This window comes from Thermobia domestica, chromosome 8, assembly GCF_964235325.1.
Source record: "Thermobia domestica chromosome 8, izTheDome1.hap1.1, whole genome shotgun sequence".
NCBI lineage: Eukaryota > Metazoa > Arthropoda > Insecta > Zygentoma > Lepismatidae > Thermobia > Thermobia domestica.
Window position 1 is genome coordinate 129,021,961 of NC_137461.1, and position 16,064 is coordinate 129,038,024.

The window sequence follows — 16,064 nt, forward strand, 5'->3', positions numbered from 1 at the left end:
AAGCAATTACGATGCACTAACAATTGCACTAACAGAGGTAATTAGTGCTTTTGAATGCGATGGGAATTTGATGCAATGAATAATTCCCCATGTGTTTCTTATGTGAGTTTTGAGACTTATAATTGGCCATTTCTACACTAATGTTGAAACACTAACGAAACTACTTGTATCTTCTAGAAGTACTAACAATGCACTAACGTATAAAACTATTTTTTTCGTTAGTGCTTGTAGTGGGGGCTACGTTCACGATAATTTCGAAAGTTTTCTTTCCTTGTAACATTAGTACTTCCTAGTGCACCAACAGCTAAGTTTCGTGCTTCATTAGTGTAGGTGCTACAAGTAAGAAACCTCTGCGGGCCAGCGTGAACTTGGTTCCCACTTCAAGCAGTAACGAAAAATAAGTCCATTCGTTAATGTATCGTTAGCGCTTCTGCAAAACACTCATAGTTCCGTTAATGCTTAACTATTGATGTAGATATGGCCAATTATATGCCACAAAAATCCCATAAGAGATTCATGTGGAATTTTTCATTGCGTCAAATTTCCGCCAAAATCAAATGCACTAATGACCTCTTCTACTGAAATCTTTAGTGCTTCTTAGTGCATTAACACCTAACGTTAGTTCTTCATTAATGTAGGTCCTACAAGTAAAAAAATCCTTTGGAAGCTTTCATGAACTTGGCGCCCCACTTCAACCAATAACGAGAAAATTAGAGCCGTTTTCATTAGTGCTTCACTATTACTGTAGTTATGGCCAGTTACATATCAGGAAACTCACATAAGAAATTTAAGGGGAGTTTTTCACTATGTCAAATTTCTGCCAAATTAAAAAGCACTACTGATCATTTCCAGTACAATCCTTAGTGCATTGTTAGTGTTTCTTCGTGCACCAACCCCTAACGTTAGTGCTTAATTAATGTAGGTGCTACAAGTAAAATATCTTTGGTGGTCAGCATGAATTTGCGCCCTCTTCAAGCACTAACAAAGTAATTAGGCATTCGTTACTGATTCCTGAAAATACTGACACTTTGTATGGAATTTGATATTTCTGAAGTTGGCCCTCACCAAAAATTTTGAATAAATCTCAAAATATGGTAACACTAACGTTAGTGCTTAGTGCATTTAAGTGCACTAATCACGCTCTAACGATTGCCGTTAACTCCATGTTTCTACCTCTATTTGTATAAAATTTGATATTTTTGAAGTTGGCCCCCCACCAAAGATCTTGAATAAATCCCAAAATACGGTAGCACTAACGTTAGTGCTCATTGCGTTTAAGTGCACTAACAATGCACTAACGACTGCCGTTAACCCCATATTTATACATCAATTGTATGGAATTTGATATTTCTGACGTTGACTCCTAACCAAAAATCTTGAATAAATACCAAAATATTGTAGAACTGACATTAGTCCTTAGTGCGTTTAAGTACACTAACGATGCACTAGCGATTACCGTCAACCCCATGTTTCTACCTCTATTTGTATAGAATTTGATATTTCTGAAGTTGAGCCCTCCAACAAAAATCTTGAATACATCCCAAAATATGGTAGCACAAACGTTAGTGCTTAGTGCTTTTAAGTGCACTAACGATGCACTAACGATTACCGTCAACCCCATGTTTCTACCTCTATTTGTATAGAATTTGATATTTCTGAAGTTGGCCCCCCACCGAAAATTTTGAATAAATCCCAAAATATAGTAGCACTTCCGGTAGTGCTTAGTGTGTTTAAGTGCACTAACGATGCGCTAAATTTTGTGAAAATCTGTCTGCATAAAGATGGGTGGAGGGCTAACTTCATATGAAGTTGGTCCCCCACCAAAATCTTCAATATCTCGTAAACGCTGATAGCACTAACGTTAGTTCTAAATGCACTAACGTGCACTAATGATGCATTAACGATGTGCAACGTTTGGTGTAATTTGGGAGAGGTGGGGGGCCAACTTCAGGCACGTAATTTTTTTGCGGTACATTCCGGTGGGATTGACATAGTCTTATCTCGAAATTACAAGATGGGGGGTTCTGGAAACGGCAGCCCCCTAGTAAAAACTGTCATACTTTTGTACTGGAAGTGATACAAACAAAAATGTTTGAGATACATTCCGATACAAATGTTGTTAAACGATTTGCATAGGTCTCGTTTCGAAATTCCGAGGGGGTATGAAAACGGCAGCCCCGTAGTTTGAAACTCTCGTATCTTTGTACCGGAAGTGGTACAAAAAAAGAGTTTAGCGATACGTTCCTGTTCAAAAGTAGTGCAAACAGTGAGCATAGGTTTCATTTCGAAATTCCTGGGTGCGGGGCTGCCGTTTCCACAGCCCCTCTTGAAAACTCATATAACTTCGTACCGGAAGTGGTACAAACGAAAATTTTGCGGAACATTCCGTAACAAACGATTGCCATAGTTTTTGTTTCAAGATTCCAAGGTTGGAGGCTGCCGTTTCTCCAGCCCCCCCCACTTTAAAACCCTTATAACTTCGTACCGGAAGTGGTACAAACGCAACTTTTTGCGGTACATTCCGACACAAACATAGCAAAAACGATTGGCATAGGTTTTGTTTCGAAATTCTAAAGTAGGGGGTTGCAGTTTCCCCAGCTCCCCCACTTTAAAACTCTTATAACTTCGTACCGGAAGTGGTACAATCGCAACTTTTTGCGGTACATTCCGGCACAAACGTAGCACACACGACTGGCATAGGTTTTGTTTCGAAATTCCAAGGTTGGAGGCTGCCGTTTCTCCAGCCTCCACTTTAAAACCCTTATAACTACGTACCGGAAGTGGTACAAACGAAAATTTTTGCGGTACATTCCGGCACAAACGTAGCACAAACGATTGGCATAGTTTTTGTTTCGAAATTCCAGGGTTGGAGGCTGCCGTTTCTCCAGCCCCCCACTTTAAGACCCTTATAACTTCGTACCGGAAGTGGTACAAACGAAAATTTTTGCGGTATATTCCGGCACAAACGATTGGCATAGGTTTTCTTTTAAAATTCCTAGGTGGTGGGCTGCCGTTTCCCCAGTCACCCCCACTATAAAAATCTTGTAACTTCGTACCGGAAGTGGTACAATCGCAACTTTTTGCGGTACAGTCCGGCGCAAACATAGCACAAACGATTGGCATAGGTTTTATTTTAAAATTCCAAGGTAGGGGGTTGCCGTTTCCCCAGCCCCCCCCACTATAAAAATCTTATAACTTCGTACCGGAAGTGGTACAAACGAAAATTTTGCGGTACATTCCGGCACAAACGTAGCACAAACGATTGGCATAGTTTTTGTTTCGAAATTCCAAGGTTGGAGGCTACCGTTTCTCAAGCCCCCCCCACTTTAAAACCCTTATAACTTCGTACCGGAAGTGGTACAAACGAAAACTTTTCCGGTACATTCCGGCATAAACGTACCAGAAACGATTGGCATAGTTTTTGTTTCGAAATTTCAAGGATGGAGGCCGCCATTTCTCCAGCCCCCCACTTTAAATCCCTTTTAACTTCGTACCACAAGTGATAGAAACGAAAATTTTTGCGGTACATTCCGGCACAAACGTAGCACAAACGATTGGCATAGGTTTTGTTTTGAAATACCTAGGAGGGGGGCTGCCGTATCCCCAGCCCTCCACTTCTAAACCCTTATAACTTCGTACCGGAAGTGGTACAAACTTAAATTTTTGCAGTACATTCCAGCACAAACGTAGCACAAACAATTGGCATAGGTTTGGTTTCGAAATTCCAAGGTAGGGGGTTTCCGTTTCTACAGCCCCCCACTTTAAAACCCTTATAACTTCGTACCGGAAGTGATACAAACGAAAATGTTTGCGGTACATTCAGTCACAAACGATTGGCATAGTTTTTGTTTCGAAATTCCAAGGTTGGAGGCTGCCATTAAAAATATAAGCCTCGGATATGGACTGCTCTTTGTAGAAGACAACCTTGCTATGGACTGGTTTTGATTTTGGATTTTCTTGGATGACGCTAGACCCGGGGCCGTGGGACGGAGGAGTGCAGCGCATGCGCACCCAGCAGGACCGGAAGGAGTGATGCCCTGAAAGGGAATGCTGGGAGTCTGCGGTGCGGGAATCTCCAATGAACCATTGGTTCCTCCTCTTACACGGTGGGACGTGGGTCCTCTCAAAAGTACCCATCAGTCGGCGGTGCAAGTGGCTCTGCCTCCTTGTCATTGTGACTTGGTGTCACAGCTTAGCTTGTTGACAAGGGTCATGCAGGTAGGACCTGCCAGCCTCGTTGGCCGCTTCGAACCATGACAGGGAAGCTGAGAGGATTTTGGGTTTTCTTTAGTTATAGCTACGCATCAACCACCCACCCAGGATAGAGAGAGAGAGGAAAAGCTTGGTCTTGCACCAAGATATTTAATTATTAAAGACAGATCAACTGACACCGTTGGAGCATTAAGTAAATTGTCACCCTTTATAGTTCATCGTCAACTTCATCACATTGCTACAGGAACATTTCCTCCTGGACATATTTGTAAATTACGGAATGGGACGCTCCTTGTTCAAACGACAACAGGCAAACAATCACAATTACTTCTAGCTAGTACGCAGTTAGGACCTGTTCCTATTCTGGTTGAGCTTCATCAGCAGTTAAACACTAGCAAAGGAGACATCACTTGCTTCGATTTAAGAGAGTTACCAGAGGCGGAAATATGTGCCGAACTTATGGATAGCCATGTGACAGACACCATCGTATTACTACGAAGAGAAATGGTACAGTACAGCCCACGGATTCCTATATCATAACTTTCTCTCTACCTGACCTTCCAACGCATTTGAACGTTGCTTACCACCGTTTCAAGGTCCGCCCGTACATACCACTACCCTTACGGTGCTTTAACTGCCAACATTTTGGCCACTCAGCCCCTTCTTGTCATGCCTCTGCCATCTGTGGCAATTGTAGTTCTGCAGCTCATGGTCCTGCCCCATGTGCGGCCCCATAGAAGTGCACTAATTGTAAAGGTGACCACCCAGCTTGGTCACGTGACTGTCCTAATTTTATGGCTGAGATGATCCGTGAATTGATGGTAATCGAGAAGATCTCCGCCGCTGAGGCTAAACGAAGGCTACAGCCAAAAGTCAACTTCGGCACCAGTTTCTCTTTCCTTCTAAAGACCAGCAGATCACAAGGTACTCAGACAGTCAATTCTGGTACCCAAACTGACCTTGAGGTTCCCAGTGCGCCAGTCTCTTCCAAGGCGTCCCGTACCCCTGCTTCTTCTGTGAACCCAGGACTATCCCGCACGAAGCACCGATCATCACCCGCTTCGCAGCCTAAGCTTCCATTGAAAGATCATTCGTCTCCACGAATTGTTAAGCCAATTCCTGCTTCTCAGCCCCCTGCCGCTCCGGCAGCTGGCTCTATCTCGTCTGCTCCTAATCACTCCATAACCCAGTTTTTGAAGCAGTCAAACAGCCAGCCCCCTACCAAACCCCTCACTAAGAAGGAACGAAAAAAACAGCTCCAGGCTCAAGCTTCCAAGGCTGTCTCTCCCTCTTCCACTGCTTCTTCTACCAAGGCATCGAAGAAATCTTCACGCACCCAGTCTTCTAGCCCACCTGGGGCGAAGAAACAGAAGCATACGTCACGTAGTCTACCTAGTGATGACGAGTCTCTTATGGATGATATAGTGGAGGAGGAACTCGATGATTTTACCCTTGTCTAAGGCCGTGAAAAAGGCAAGCGCAGTACCTCGCTTCTTGTTCTCGATGCTTGTTGAACATGTCTCTTTTTCAATGGAATTTAAGTGGCTATTCCACTCACTACGAGGAATTTAAGCAGTTATTGACATTGTTTCATCCTACCATATTCTGTCTTCAGGAAACGCATTTTACCTCTACTAGCAACTCAGTTCTCTCTGGTTACACTGTATATCGTCATGATCAGCTTACTGCAGGTCGTGCAGCAGGTGGTGTAGCAATTGGGGTCTCTGATGCTTACCATTCTGCTCTCATCCATGTGAATAGTGCTTTCCAGCTTATAGCTGTTCGTGTCTTCTTAAGACAACCTGTTACTTTCTGTTGTATCTACCTTACGCGTCATGACATCTTTACTGCTGTCGATCTTGAACAGATTGCCCGACAGCTTCCATCCCCATTTCTGTTTGTGGGTGACTTTAACTTCTACCATACGCTGTGGGGTTCTCCTCGTACTGAGCCGCGAGGTCAAGAGATTTCCACTTTCCTTGACAACACTAACTCATTGCTCCTCAATGATGGCAGTCCCACACATTTTACTACTGCTACTGGTACCTACTCTCATTTGGACCTCTCCATTTGCAGTCCTCAACTTGGTGCCCATCTTACTTGGCGCGTGCATGATGATCTCTGTGGCAGTGACCACTTTCCTATTCTTGTGCATGGTCTTCCGCTCATCCATTCTGCTCCGTTCACTGCCTACAATCTACGTCGAGCAGACTGGGATCATTTTTCCGCCACTTTTCATTTCACTTTAGAACCTCGTTTTACCGTTGATGGTCATTGTGAGGCCTTTCAGCAGAGTATCCTGGCAGCTGCACACGACTTTATTCCTATCTATGCTGGTTCCCGGTGTAAACGCACCGTTCCTTGGTGGTCTGAGGAAATTCGTGACGCTATTCTGGCCCGACGTCGAGCACTACGTACTTTTCATCGTGCTCCTACAGCTGATAATTTGGCTCAATTTCGTCTTCTTCGTGCTCGAGCCCGCTATCTGATTAAGCAAGCTAAGCGTCATAGCTGGCGCACTTATGTTTCTTCTCTTACTGCTGGCAGCTCCATGACAGCGGTCTGGTCGCAAATTCGTCGTACAGGGACATGTTTCCTCCGTTGCGCTTCCATCCCTTATTCACGATGGTGTAATGGTCACTGATCAGGACAGAATTGCTGCTGCATTAGGTCGTCATTTTGCGGATGTATCCAGTTCTACTCACTACTCAGCTGGATTCCTCACTTATAAACAACGCATCGAACGTACGCCACTTCAGTTCCGCTCTGCAACCGCTGAAGCTTATAATCTGCCTTTTACTACTGCTGAACTTGCTGCTGTTTTGGATTCTACGAAGGACACGGCACCTGGTCCTGATGGCATCTGTTATGCTATGCTCCGGCACCTGCCTGACGATGGCAAGCAACAACTTCTTGACGTGTACAATCGCATCTGGCTTGAAGACTCCTTCCCCGATGCCTGGCGTGAAGCATACATTATTCCTATTTTGAAGCCTGCTAAACCTGCCACGTCCAGTGGAAGCTACCGCCCGATCGCCTTGACTAGCTGTCTGTGTAAACTTTTGGAGAAGATGATCAATACCCGCTGGTCCTGATGGCATCTCTTATGCTATGCTCCACCTGCCTGACGATGGCAAGCAACATCTTCTTGACGTGTACAATCGCATCTGGCTTGAAGACTCCTTCCCCGATGCCTGGCGTGAAGCATACATTATTCCTATTTTGAAGCCTGCTAAACCTGCCACGTCCAGTGGAAGCTACCGCCCAATCGACTTGACTAGCTGCCTGTGTAAACTTTTGGAGAAGATGACCAATACCCGCTTAGTCTGGTTTCTTGAACACCATGGCCTCATTTCCAATCTTCAGTGTGCGGCGCTTCTTTCGGCGCTTCCGTTCCACTACTGATCATTTGGCGCATGTTGAAAGTGCTATTCAGGATGCACTTCGTCATCAAGAACATCTGTTAGCCATCTTCTTTGACCTTGAAAAGGCCTATGATACCGCTTGGCGATATGGCATTTTGAGGCAACTCCATCTCTGGGGCTTACGTGGCCACTTGGCTCTCTTCATCCAGAATTTTCTCCAACAACGTTCTTTTAGAGTCAAGCTTGGAGCTACTCTCTCTGCTCCGTTTCCACAAGAGAATGGCGTTCCACAGGGTAGTGTGTTGAGTGTCACATTGTTTGCTGTTGCAGTGAACAGTGTGATGTCGCAGCTCTCCCCTTCTGTTCATGGGCTGCTTTATGTGGATGACTTTACTATATACTGTCGCTCACGTGATCCCCGTACAGTTACTCGCCAGTTGCAGTTAGCGCTCAACCGCCTTCACCGATGGTCTACCACTACTGGTTTCAGCTTTTCTCTCACCAAAACACACTGCGTACATTTTTGTCGCCTTCGTCACTGTGCCTATGATCCTGAGCTGTTCCTTGGCTGTTCTCGATTGTCCTATGTGGATCATGTTCGTTTTCTGGGCTTGGAGTTCGACTGACGACTTACCTGGGCTGTTCACGTTCGAGACCTGAAGTACCGCTGTCTCCGCTCCATGAACTTACTACGTTTGGTGTCCCATCTTTCGTGGGGTGCTGACCGTGTGGTGATGTTGCGTCTATATTGTAGCCTCATCCGCTCCCAATTGGATTATGGCTGTGTTGCATATGGTTCTGCTCGACCTTCCATCCTACGTCATCTGGATTCTGTTCATCATCTTGGCCTTCGTTTGGCGCTTGGAGCTTTCCGAACTAGCCCTATTCCTAGTCTCTATGTCGAGGCTCATGAACCATCTCTCTCACACCGTCGGGACTGTCTGCTCCTGCGCTATTACATTCATATCCGTGCCGTACCTGACCATCCTTCGGCCTTTGCCCTTGAGGCTGGTGCTCGCTATGACAGATATCAAGCACGACCTACTGCTACCCGGCCTTTTGGCATTCGTGCTATAGACCTTGGGGCTTCTCTTGGACTCGATGTCCCTGCCATCTATCCATTGGGCCTCCTGCCCATTCCTCCATGGAGAGTTCTTCCACCAGTTGTCAGCTTTCATCTAACGCAATTTAAGAAGTCTGTTACCAGCAATCAACAATTTTGTCAGGAGTTCTTCTCTTTTCTGGATGCGTACCGTACCTACGCTGTCTTCTACACGGATGGTTCAAAGCATGAAGATTCTGTTGGCTGTGCCTTCGTCACGGATGATCATAGCGCTGGCTTGAAGCTCCACCCTACTTCCACTGTATTCACTGCTGAATTGGTTGCTATCCTGGAGACTCTGCATTATATTCGTCGACGCCATCTCCGACATGTTCTCCTGTGCTCTGACTTCAGCAGCGCTTTACATAGTCTCACGGATGTATCAACTGTGCACCCTATAGTTCAGCAAATTCTACTCTCTTGCCATTCCTTACGACTTGCAGGTTGCGATGTTCAATTTTGTTGGGTGCCTGGCCATGCTGGTATTCCAGGGAACGAGCGTGCTGACCGTGTTGCCAAAGAAGCTGCACTTATAGGACCTGAGTATCCGTCACCGCTTCCCAGCTCTGATATTCGCCCTGTAATCAACCGTCTTCTCCTTCAGCGCTGGCAGACAAACTGGGATGAGCACCTTCAGAATAAATTGCATGCTGTCAAGCCGCGACTTAGTGTTTGGGCCACGAGTTGTCGTCCTTCAAGACTGGAAGAACGATGATTGGCACGATTACGTATCGGGCACAGCCATCTGACCCATGGCTACCTGTTACGTCGTAAGAACCCGCCTTCCTGCACCCAGTGTGGTGCATTCCTGACCATCCGCCACCTTCTTGTGGAATGTGTTCCTCTTGCTCCTGAGCGAGCCCGCCTTGGCTTACCAGCTGATCTGTCTATCTTGCTTGGAGACGATGTCCAGATGATCCAGCGAGTTTTCACCTACTTGCAGCTTTTGCACGTCTTGCGTGATTTGTGAGTGCATTTCTCACATTTCTTTTAATTAATTTATTTCTGCTTTTATCTACCGTTTGTGTTTTTTCATGGTGTTTTATATGCTTGTCATAGCATTTCCTTGCTTTTATCTTCTTTACTGCACTGTCATATTCATTACTAATTATGGCCTGCCCCACGTGTGTGCACCTATTGCCGAGCTGCCCCGGCAGAGAAGATTAACATGCTGTTGTGTACTCACCCGTCCTTGTCTTTGTGTATCGAGTTTGCACATTTCTTGAATGCTATGACATTTTAATTCATAAAAGACCGAACACCTATTACGTACTCCAGACTTTACTTTTACTTTATTATATCTATGATACTATGCTTTTTTCTTGGGTACATCATTTTTCTTGTCAGAGAAGGGTGCAAAAGACCTCGATGTCGACGCGCCCATATAAACCTTTTCAATCAATCAATCAACCTTATAACTTCGTACCGGAAGTGATACAAACGAAAATTTTTGCGGTACAATCCGGCACAAACGTACCAGAAACGATTGGCATAGTTTTTGTTTCGGAATTCCAAGGATGGAGGCCGCTTTTCTTAAGCCCACCCACTTTAAAACCCTTTTAACTTCGTACCGGAAGTGATACAAACGAAAATTTTTGCGGTACATTCCGGCACAAACGTAGCACAAACGATTGGCATAGGGTTTGTTTTGAAATTCCTAGGTGGGGGGCAGCCGTTTCCCCAGCCCCCACTTCTAAACCCTTATAACTTCGTACCGGAAGTGGTACAAACGTAAATTTTTGCGGTGCATTCCGGCACAAACGTAGCACAATCAATTGGCATTGGTTTTGTTTCGAAATTCCAAGGTAGGGGGTTGCCGTTTCTGTAGCCCCCCACTTTAAAACCCTTATAACTTCGTACCAGAAGTGATACAAACGAAAATGTTTGCTGTACATTCAGGCACAAACCTAGCACAAACGATTGGCATATATTTTGTTTTGAAATTACTAGGTAGGGGGGCTGCCGTTTCTTCAGCCCCCACTTTAAAACCCTTATAACTTCGTACCGTAAATGGTACAAACGAAAATTTTTGCGGTACATTCCGGCACAAACCTAGCACAAACGATTGACATAAGTTTTGTTTTGAAATTCCTAGGTGGGGCGGCTGCCGTTTCCCCAGCCCCCACTTTAAAACCCTTATAACTTCGTACCGTAAATGGTACAAACGAAAATTTTTGCGGTACATTCCGGCACAAACCTAGCACAAACGATTGACATAAGTTTTGTTTTGAAATTCCTAGGTGGGGCGGCTGCCGTTTCCCCAGCCCCCACTTTAAAACCCTTATAACTTCGTACCGGAAGTAGCATAAACGAAAATATTTGCTGTACATTCCGGCACAAACAATTGGCATAGTTTTTGTTTAGAAATTCCAAGGATGCAGGCCGCTTTTCTCCAGCCCCCCCACTTTAAAACCCTTTTAACTTCGTACCGGAAGCAGTACAAACGAAAATTTTTGCGGTAAATTTCGGCACAAAAGTAGCACAAATGATTGCCATAGGTTTTGTTTGAAATTTCACTGTAGGGGGTTTCCGTTTCTCCAGCCCCCCACTTTAAAACCCTTATAACTTCGTACCGGAAGTGGTACAAACGAAAATTTTTGCGGTACATTCCGGCACAAATGTATTACAAACGATTGGCATAGGTTTTGCATCGAAATTCCAAGGTTGGAGGCTGCCGTTTTTCCAGCCCCCCACTTTAAAAACCTTATAGCTTCTTAGCGGAAGTGGTACAAACGAAAATTTTTGCGGTACATTCCGGCACAAACCTAGCACAAACGATTGGCATCAGTTTTGTTTTGAAATTCCTAGGTGGGGGGGCTACCGTTTTCCATCCCTCCACTTCAAAACTCATAACTTCGTACCGGGTGTGATAGAAACGAAATTTTTGCGGTACATTCCGGAACAAACGTAGCACAAACGATTGGCATAGGTTTAGTTTTGAAATTCCTAGCTTGGCGGGCTGCCGTTTCCCCAGCCCCCAACTTTAAAACCCTTATAACTTCGTACCGGAAGTAGTACAAACGGAAATTTTTGCTGTACATTCCGGCACAAACGTAGCACAAACGATTGGCATAGGTTTTGTTTCGAAATTCCAAGTTTGGAGGCTGGCGTTTCTCCAGCCCCCCCCCCCACTTTAAAACCCTTATAACTTCGTACCGGAAGTGGTACAAACGAAAATTTTTGCGGTACATTCCGGCACAAACGTAGCACAAACGATTGGCCTAGGTTTTGTTTCGAAACTCGAAGGTGGGGGGGGGAGTGCTGGCAAAATGCACCTCATTTCCCTTCCGGTTGAGCTATATAGTTACAAATAAAGTAGATCTCGGCGGCTAACGTAAAGTGATATGTATAATTTTATTTTTGTTAATTGAAAATAGAGATTTATATTACTTCACAAATAAGAATATTCAAGGACAGTTGTATGGGATAAGTGGGGTGTGAAAAATTATTAATTGTACTTATATTAGGAAAAACACGTGTTTTCTGCTATTATCAGACAAAAGCCGAGATTGTGGAAATGATTCCTTGTGCACCTTTCAATTATAACAACACAGGTCTGCAAAAATAAAACAATGGTATGCCGTTTCGATTTAGTTAAATGATTCGTATGTGTTGGGGTGCGCAGAAACCAGAAATGACAACCCTTTTGTCCTGGGACGTCTGGGTTTCGAACAAATGGGTGGTCATTGTTGTACAAAAATATGAACAGAAACATGCGATTTGCAGAAAACACCATTAACAGCGTAACACAAATTAATGTACAGAAACACGCACACACGTGAAGACAAAATAGTAATACCACCCCCAATCAGATTGATGAGAAATCGTCTTTTTTAAAGGTCAAACTTCATTTGGAGCTTATCCTTTTGTTGGCGGCTGCCGGAAGATCCCTAAATAACATCCAGCAGTAGTCTACCATCATCATAACAGTCCAATTCCCCTGATACCGTCGTTCCGTTTCTTTAATATATTGACGGAAACGCACCCCCTGCTCCTCACTCACTACTCCCACATTGTCGGGAAAGTAGTCAAGGTGGGGGCTTATAAAATGGACTTTCAAGCTCATGGAGCCACCAAGCTTTTGGAACGCGTGCAACATTTTCCCAAAATTACCTTGTTCTGTGGGTCCTTTCAGTTTTCTCCAAAAATTTGATGACCACAGTAAAGGCAACCGAAACATCTTTTCGAGATGCAGTCATTGAACTGTTGAAGTGTTTGTCGGATACGGATTTTCTAATTTCAGGGCCAACAAAAACCAGCATACTCGCGTACTCGTAGTATTTGAGCAACAAACAGTGTAGACAGAACTACTTACCAACCTTTACAAATCTAAGATGTTTTACTAAATTCGTTTCATGAACAGATTTATTGTTTTTGATTTTTCTTTGTAATCTCATATTGTCATTCATGACACATTACGATATGTGTCAGTGATCCCCATCCGGACCAATATACATATATTTTCATGTTTCGGGGAGCACAAATGCATTTAATCTTCCATGTTCATGTTTATTTTCGTGTGTTGCATTTGCCATTTAGCGATTTCCAGCTACCTGTTCGACCACGTTACATTTCGATTGTGCAAAAACGTGACGTCCCAGGAACAAACGGGGCTCATTTTCGAGTTCGGTGTGCCCAGAAGTGTAAAAATCACCTAAACTTATGCAAACAGCTTTTTGGTTGCAGACCTTTGTAATTTACGGAAAAAACTATAAATGCAACCTCCGAGGTACTAGGTTGTCACTCAATATGATAAAATGAACATCAACATGATGAAAGAATAAACAAACAAACAAAAAAACAGCAATTATAATATACAATACTTTTGATGAGTTCAATGCATTATTATTAAAAGCGCGGACAATAAATTTCTGTCTCCTGCATGGAATTATCTTGTCACTTGCGGTAAGGTAAGAAATGAACAAGAGTGGCCAAACCATGGATTCTTTCCTTACGGCTGCCGGTTGCCAGTCCGAGACACGGCGTGTTCATAAATGGTGGATAATGGAAAGACTCTCCAAAGTGCAAAAACAGAGAAAAAGAAAAGAGTACGAGAGTTAAGGGAAAATCCCTCCCGAAGCAAAACTGGCAAAGGTAATAACTGAAGGAGAGAGTGCTCTGGAAACAGTGGGGGTGTACAATTTGAAGTGCCTGGGGGACGGGGAGCTTAAAACGGCCCTGAGTACTAGTAATGCAAACTTAAGACATTTTCATTTTAAAGGAATGTAAATCCCTCGAAGATCTTTCTTCCTTCCTACACCGCACTATTTGGTGAATACAGATCATGTATTTACAAGTTCAGGGATTCTCCAGAGGTCCCCTAAATTCATCGTTCCATATTGTGATCAGAAGCCCACTACCTCCTTTGTGATTGAGTTGCTAATATTATTTGTTACAAATTGTGAGAAAAACTATGATTGTGTTAAATCAACTCATTTTGCCTACCACTGTTCTTTCAAAACAAGACCATCGTCTTTCTACTGTATAAGAAATATCTAGTAGCTGACTGTGAATGCGTATTAGTTATTATTATTATTATTATTATTATTATTATTAGTCGTAATAGTAGTAGTAGTAGTAGTAGTAGTGGTAGTAGTAGTAGTAGTAGTAGTTGTAGTAGTAGTATGTTACGCGATTGTATAGTTGACGTGTATATCAAATCATGAACAACGCATTATATTTCCTGCGATACTTCAAGTTTTGAAATTTATGAATTCTCTGACAAAACTCCTGCTATCTGTTGTTCCTGTCTACAATACAAAACATTATATTATGATATCGGGTGGATTGTGATTTCAAATATTTCTTGTTTTCTTCTTCATTATCTTTTTTTCTTATAGTTTTAAACTATAGTTTTTTTTCAGTTCTTCCCATTCAAACCAGGAGACTGATACATATACACTTCTCTCTAATTTTATATACCTCTATTTAACGGACCTTGGAAGCAACGGGCAAATCTTGACCAACCGATTCAGCCTAAATGTCCTGATCTTAAACTGAAAATATTGAATCTTACTGTATAATAGGTACGAGGGCCATGCCGAAAGTTTTTAGCTCTGTTCACAAGAAGCATAGAATTAGAACAAATCATTTACAGTTTTTCAAAGTGCTCTCCACGGACACGATAACACTTTTGCATTCTTTCAAACCACTTAGAAACCTGTTCATTCCACACAGTTTCGTCTATATTGTCGACAGTCTCCAAATAAGCACCAATCGCATCATCATCCGATGAAAAGAGACGCCCACACAAGTGTTCCTTCACTTTGGAAAATACAAAAAATCCCACAAGCAAAGTCCGGCGAATAGGGCGGATGTGGCAGCACTCTGACTCCTTCTTGATTGAAAAAGTCTACAGTTCTTGCAGCACTGTGGACACTTGCATTGTTAAATGCAACAGGAGATGGTCGAGTTTTGATCTTGAATGTTGGGCCTTCCATTTCTTGAATACAGTGGGAAGACAAACTGTTGAATACCACTCAGCATTCACCGTACGATATTGCGCCGCAGGTACAACAGTCACAACATGTCCCTTCCGTGAGAAAAAAAGACGCAACCATTTTCTTTCCAACACTCCGAGGTCTTTTCACTTTGGTTGGGGGATCTTCATTCTCGAAGCACCACACTTGCGACTGTTGCTTGGTAAGCGGATCATAATGATAAATCCACGTTTCGTCACCCGTGACGATGTTGTAAACATCACGACTTACCCCTTGATTCAATTTATTCAACATAAATTCACACCATTGCACCCTACCTTCTTTTTCCCTTTCCGTGAGTAAATGGGGAACCCAACGAGAACACCTTTTCCTGAGACCCAAGTGTTCATGCATAATTGTCTGCGCTGCTGTTGACCAATGTTGAAAGTCGTGTCGATATCCAGGAAAGATACATGGGGATAATCTTTCACCATTTGCCTCACAGCTTCGATGTTTTCGGGAGTCACTGCAGTGTTTGGCCGTCCGAACGAGGTTCATCTTCAAGTGACGTACGTCCCCATTTAGCTTCCCAAAACCAATTTCCAACACTGGCTCGCGAAGAGGCATATTCCCCAAGAGTATTCACCAAAGTTTCAAGGTACTGCTCCGCGATTAAGCCCTTCTTGTAATCGTAGAAAATCATAGTGTCACGTCTTGACAACTCCATGGCTAACTAAACAATGGTTCAGGCGCGCTTCCTTATTTCATTATCTCTCTGACCACGCTATGACAAACTCATTATTGCCATTGATGGCTGAAAGTCACAAAATATCAGAGTGTCGAATGCAATAAACAAAATGTTGGTGTGATGTTAGATTATTGCTCTGCTAAAAACTTTCTGCATGGACTTCGTATATATTCAATTTCAAACTTGATTTTTACGTTAAAATAATTTCAAGTATTGCA

The 16,064-nt window shown here is 43.5% G+C and overlaps 1 protein-coding gene across 1 annotated transcript; it reads left to right on the forward strand.

Annotated features, from left to right (window-relative positions):
• The first annotated feature begins 8,257 nt into the window (after positions 1 to 8,257).
• LOC145692293 (uncharacterized) lies at positions 8,258 to 9,394 on the forward strand. Its single transcript, XM_081767591.1, has one exon. It carries the CDS (start codon positions 8,258 to 8,260, stop codon positions 9,392 to 9,394), a length of 1,137 nt encoding a protein of 378 aa, XP_081623717.1.
• Positions 9,395 to 16,064: the final 6,670 nt, after the last annotated feature.

Excerpts from the sequence above, each read along its gene's own strand:
- LOC145692293 (XM_081767591.1), top strand. The coding sequence starts at position 8,258 with ATGAACTTACTACGTTTGGTGTCCCATCTTTCGTGGGGTGCTGACCGT.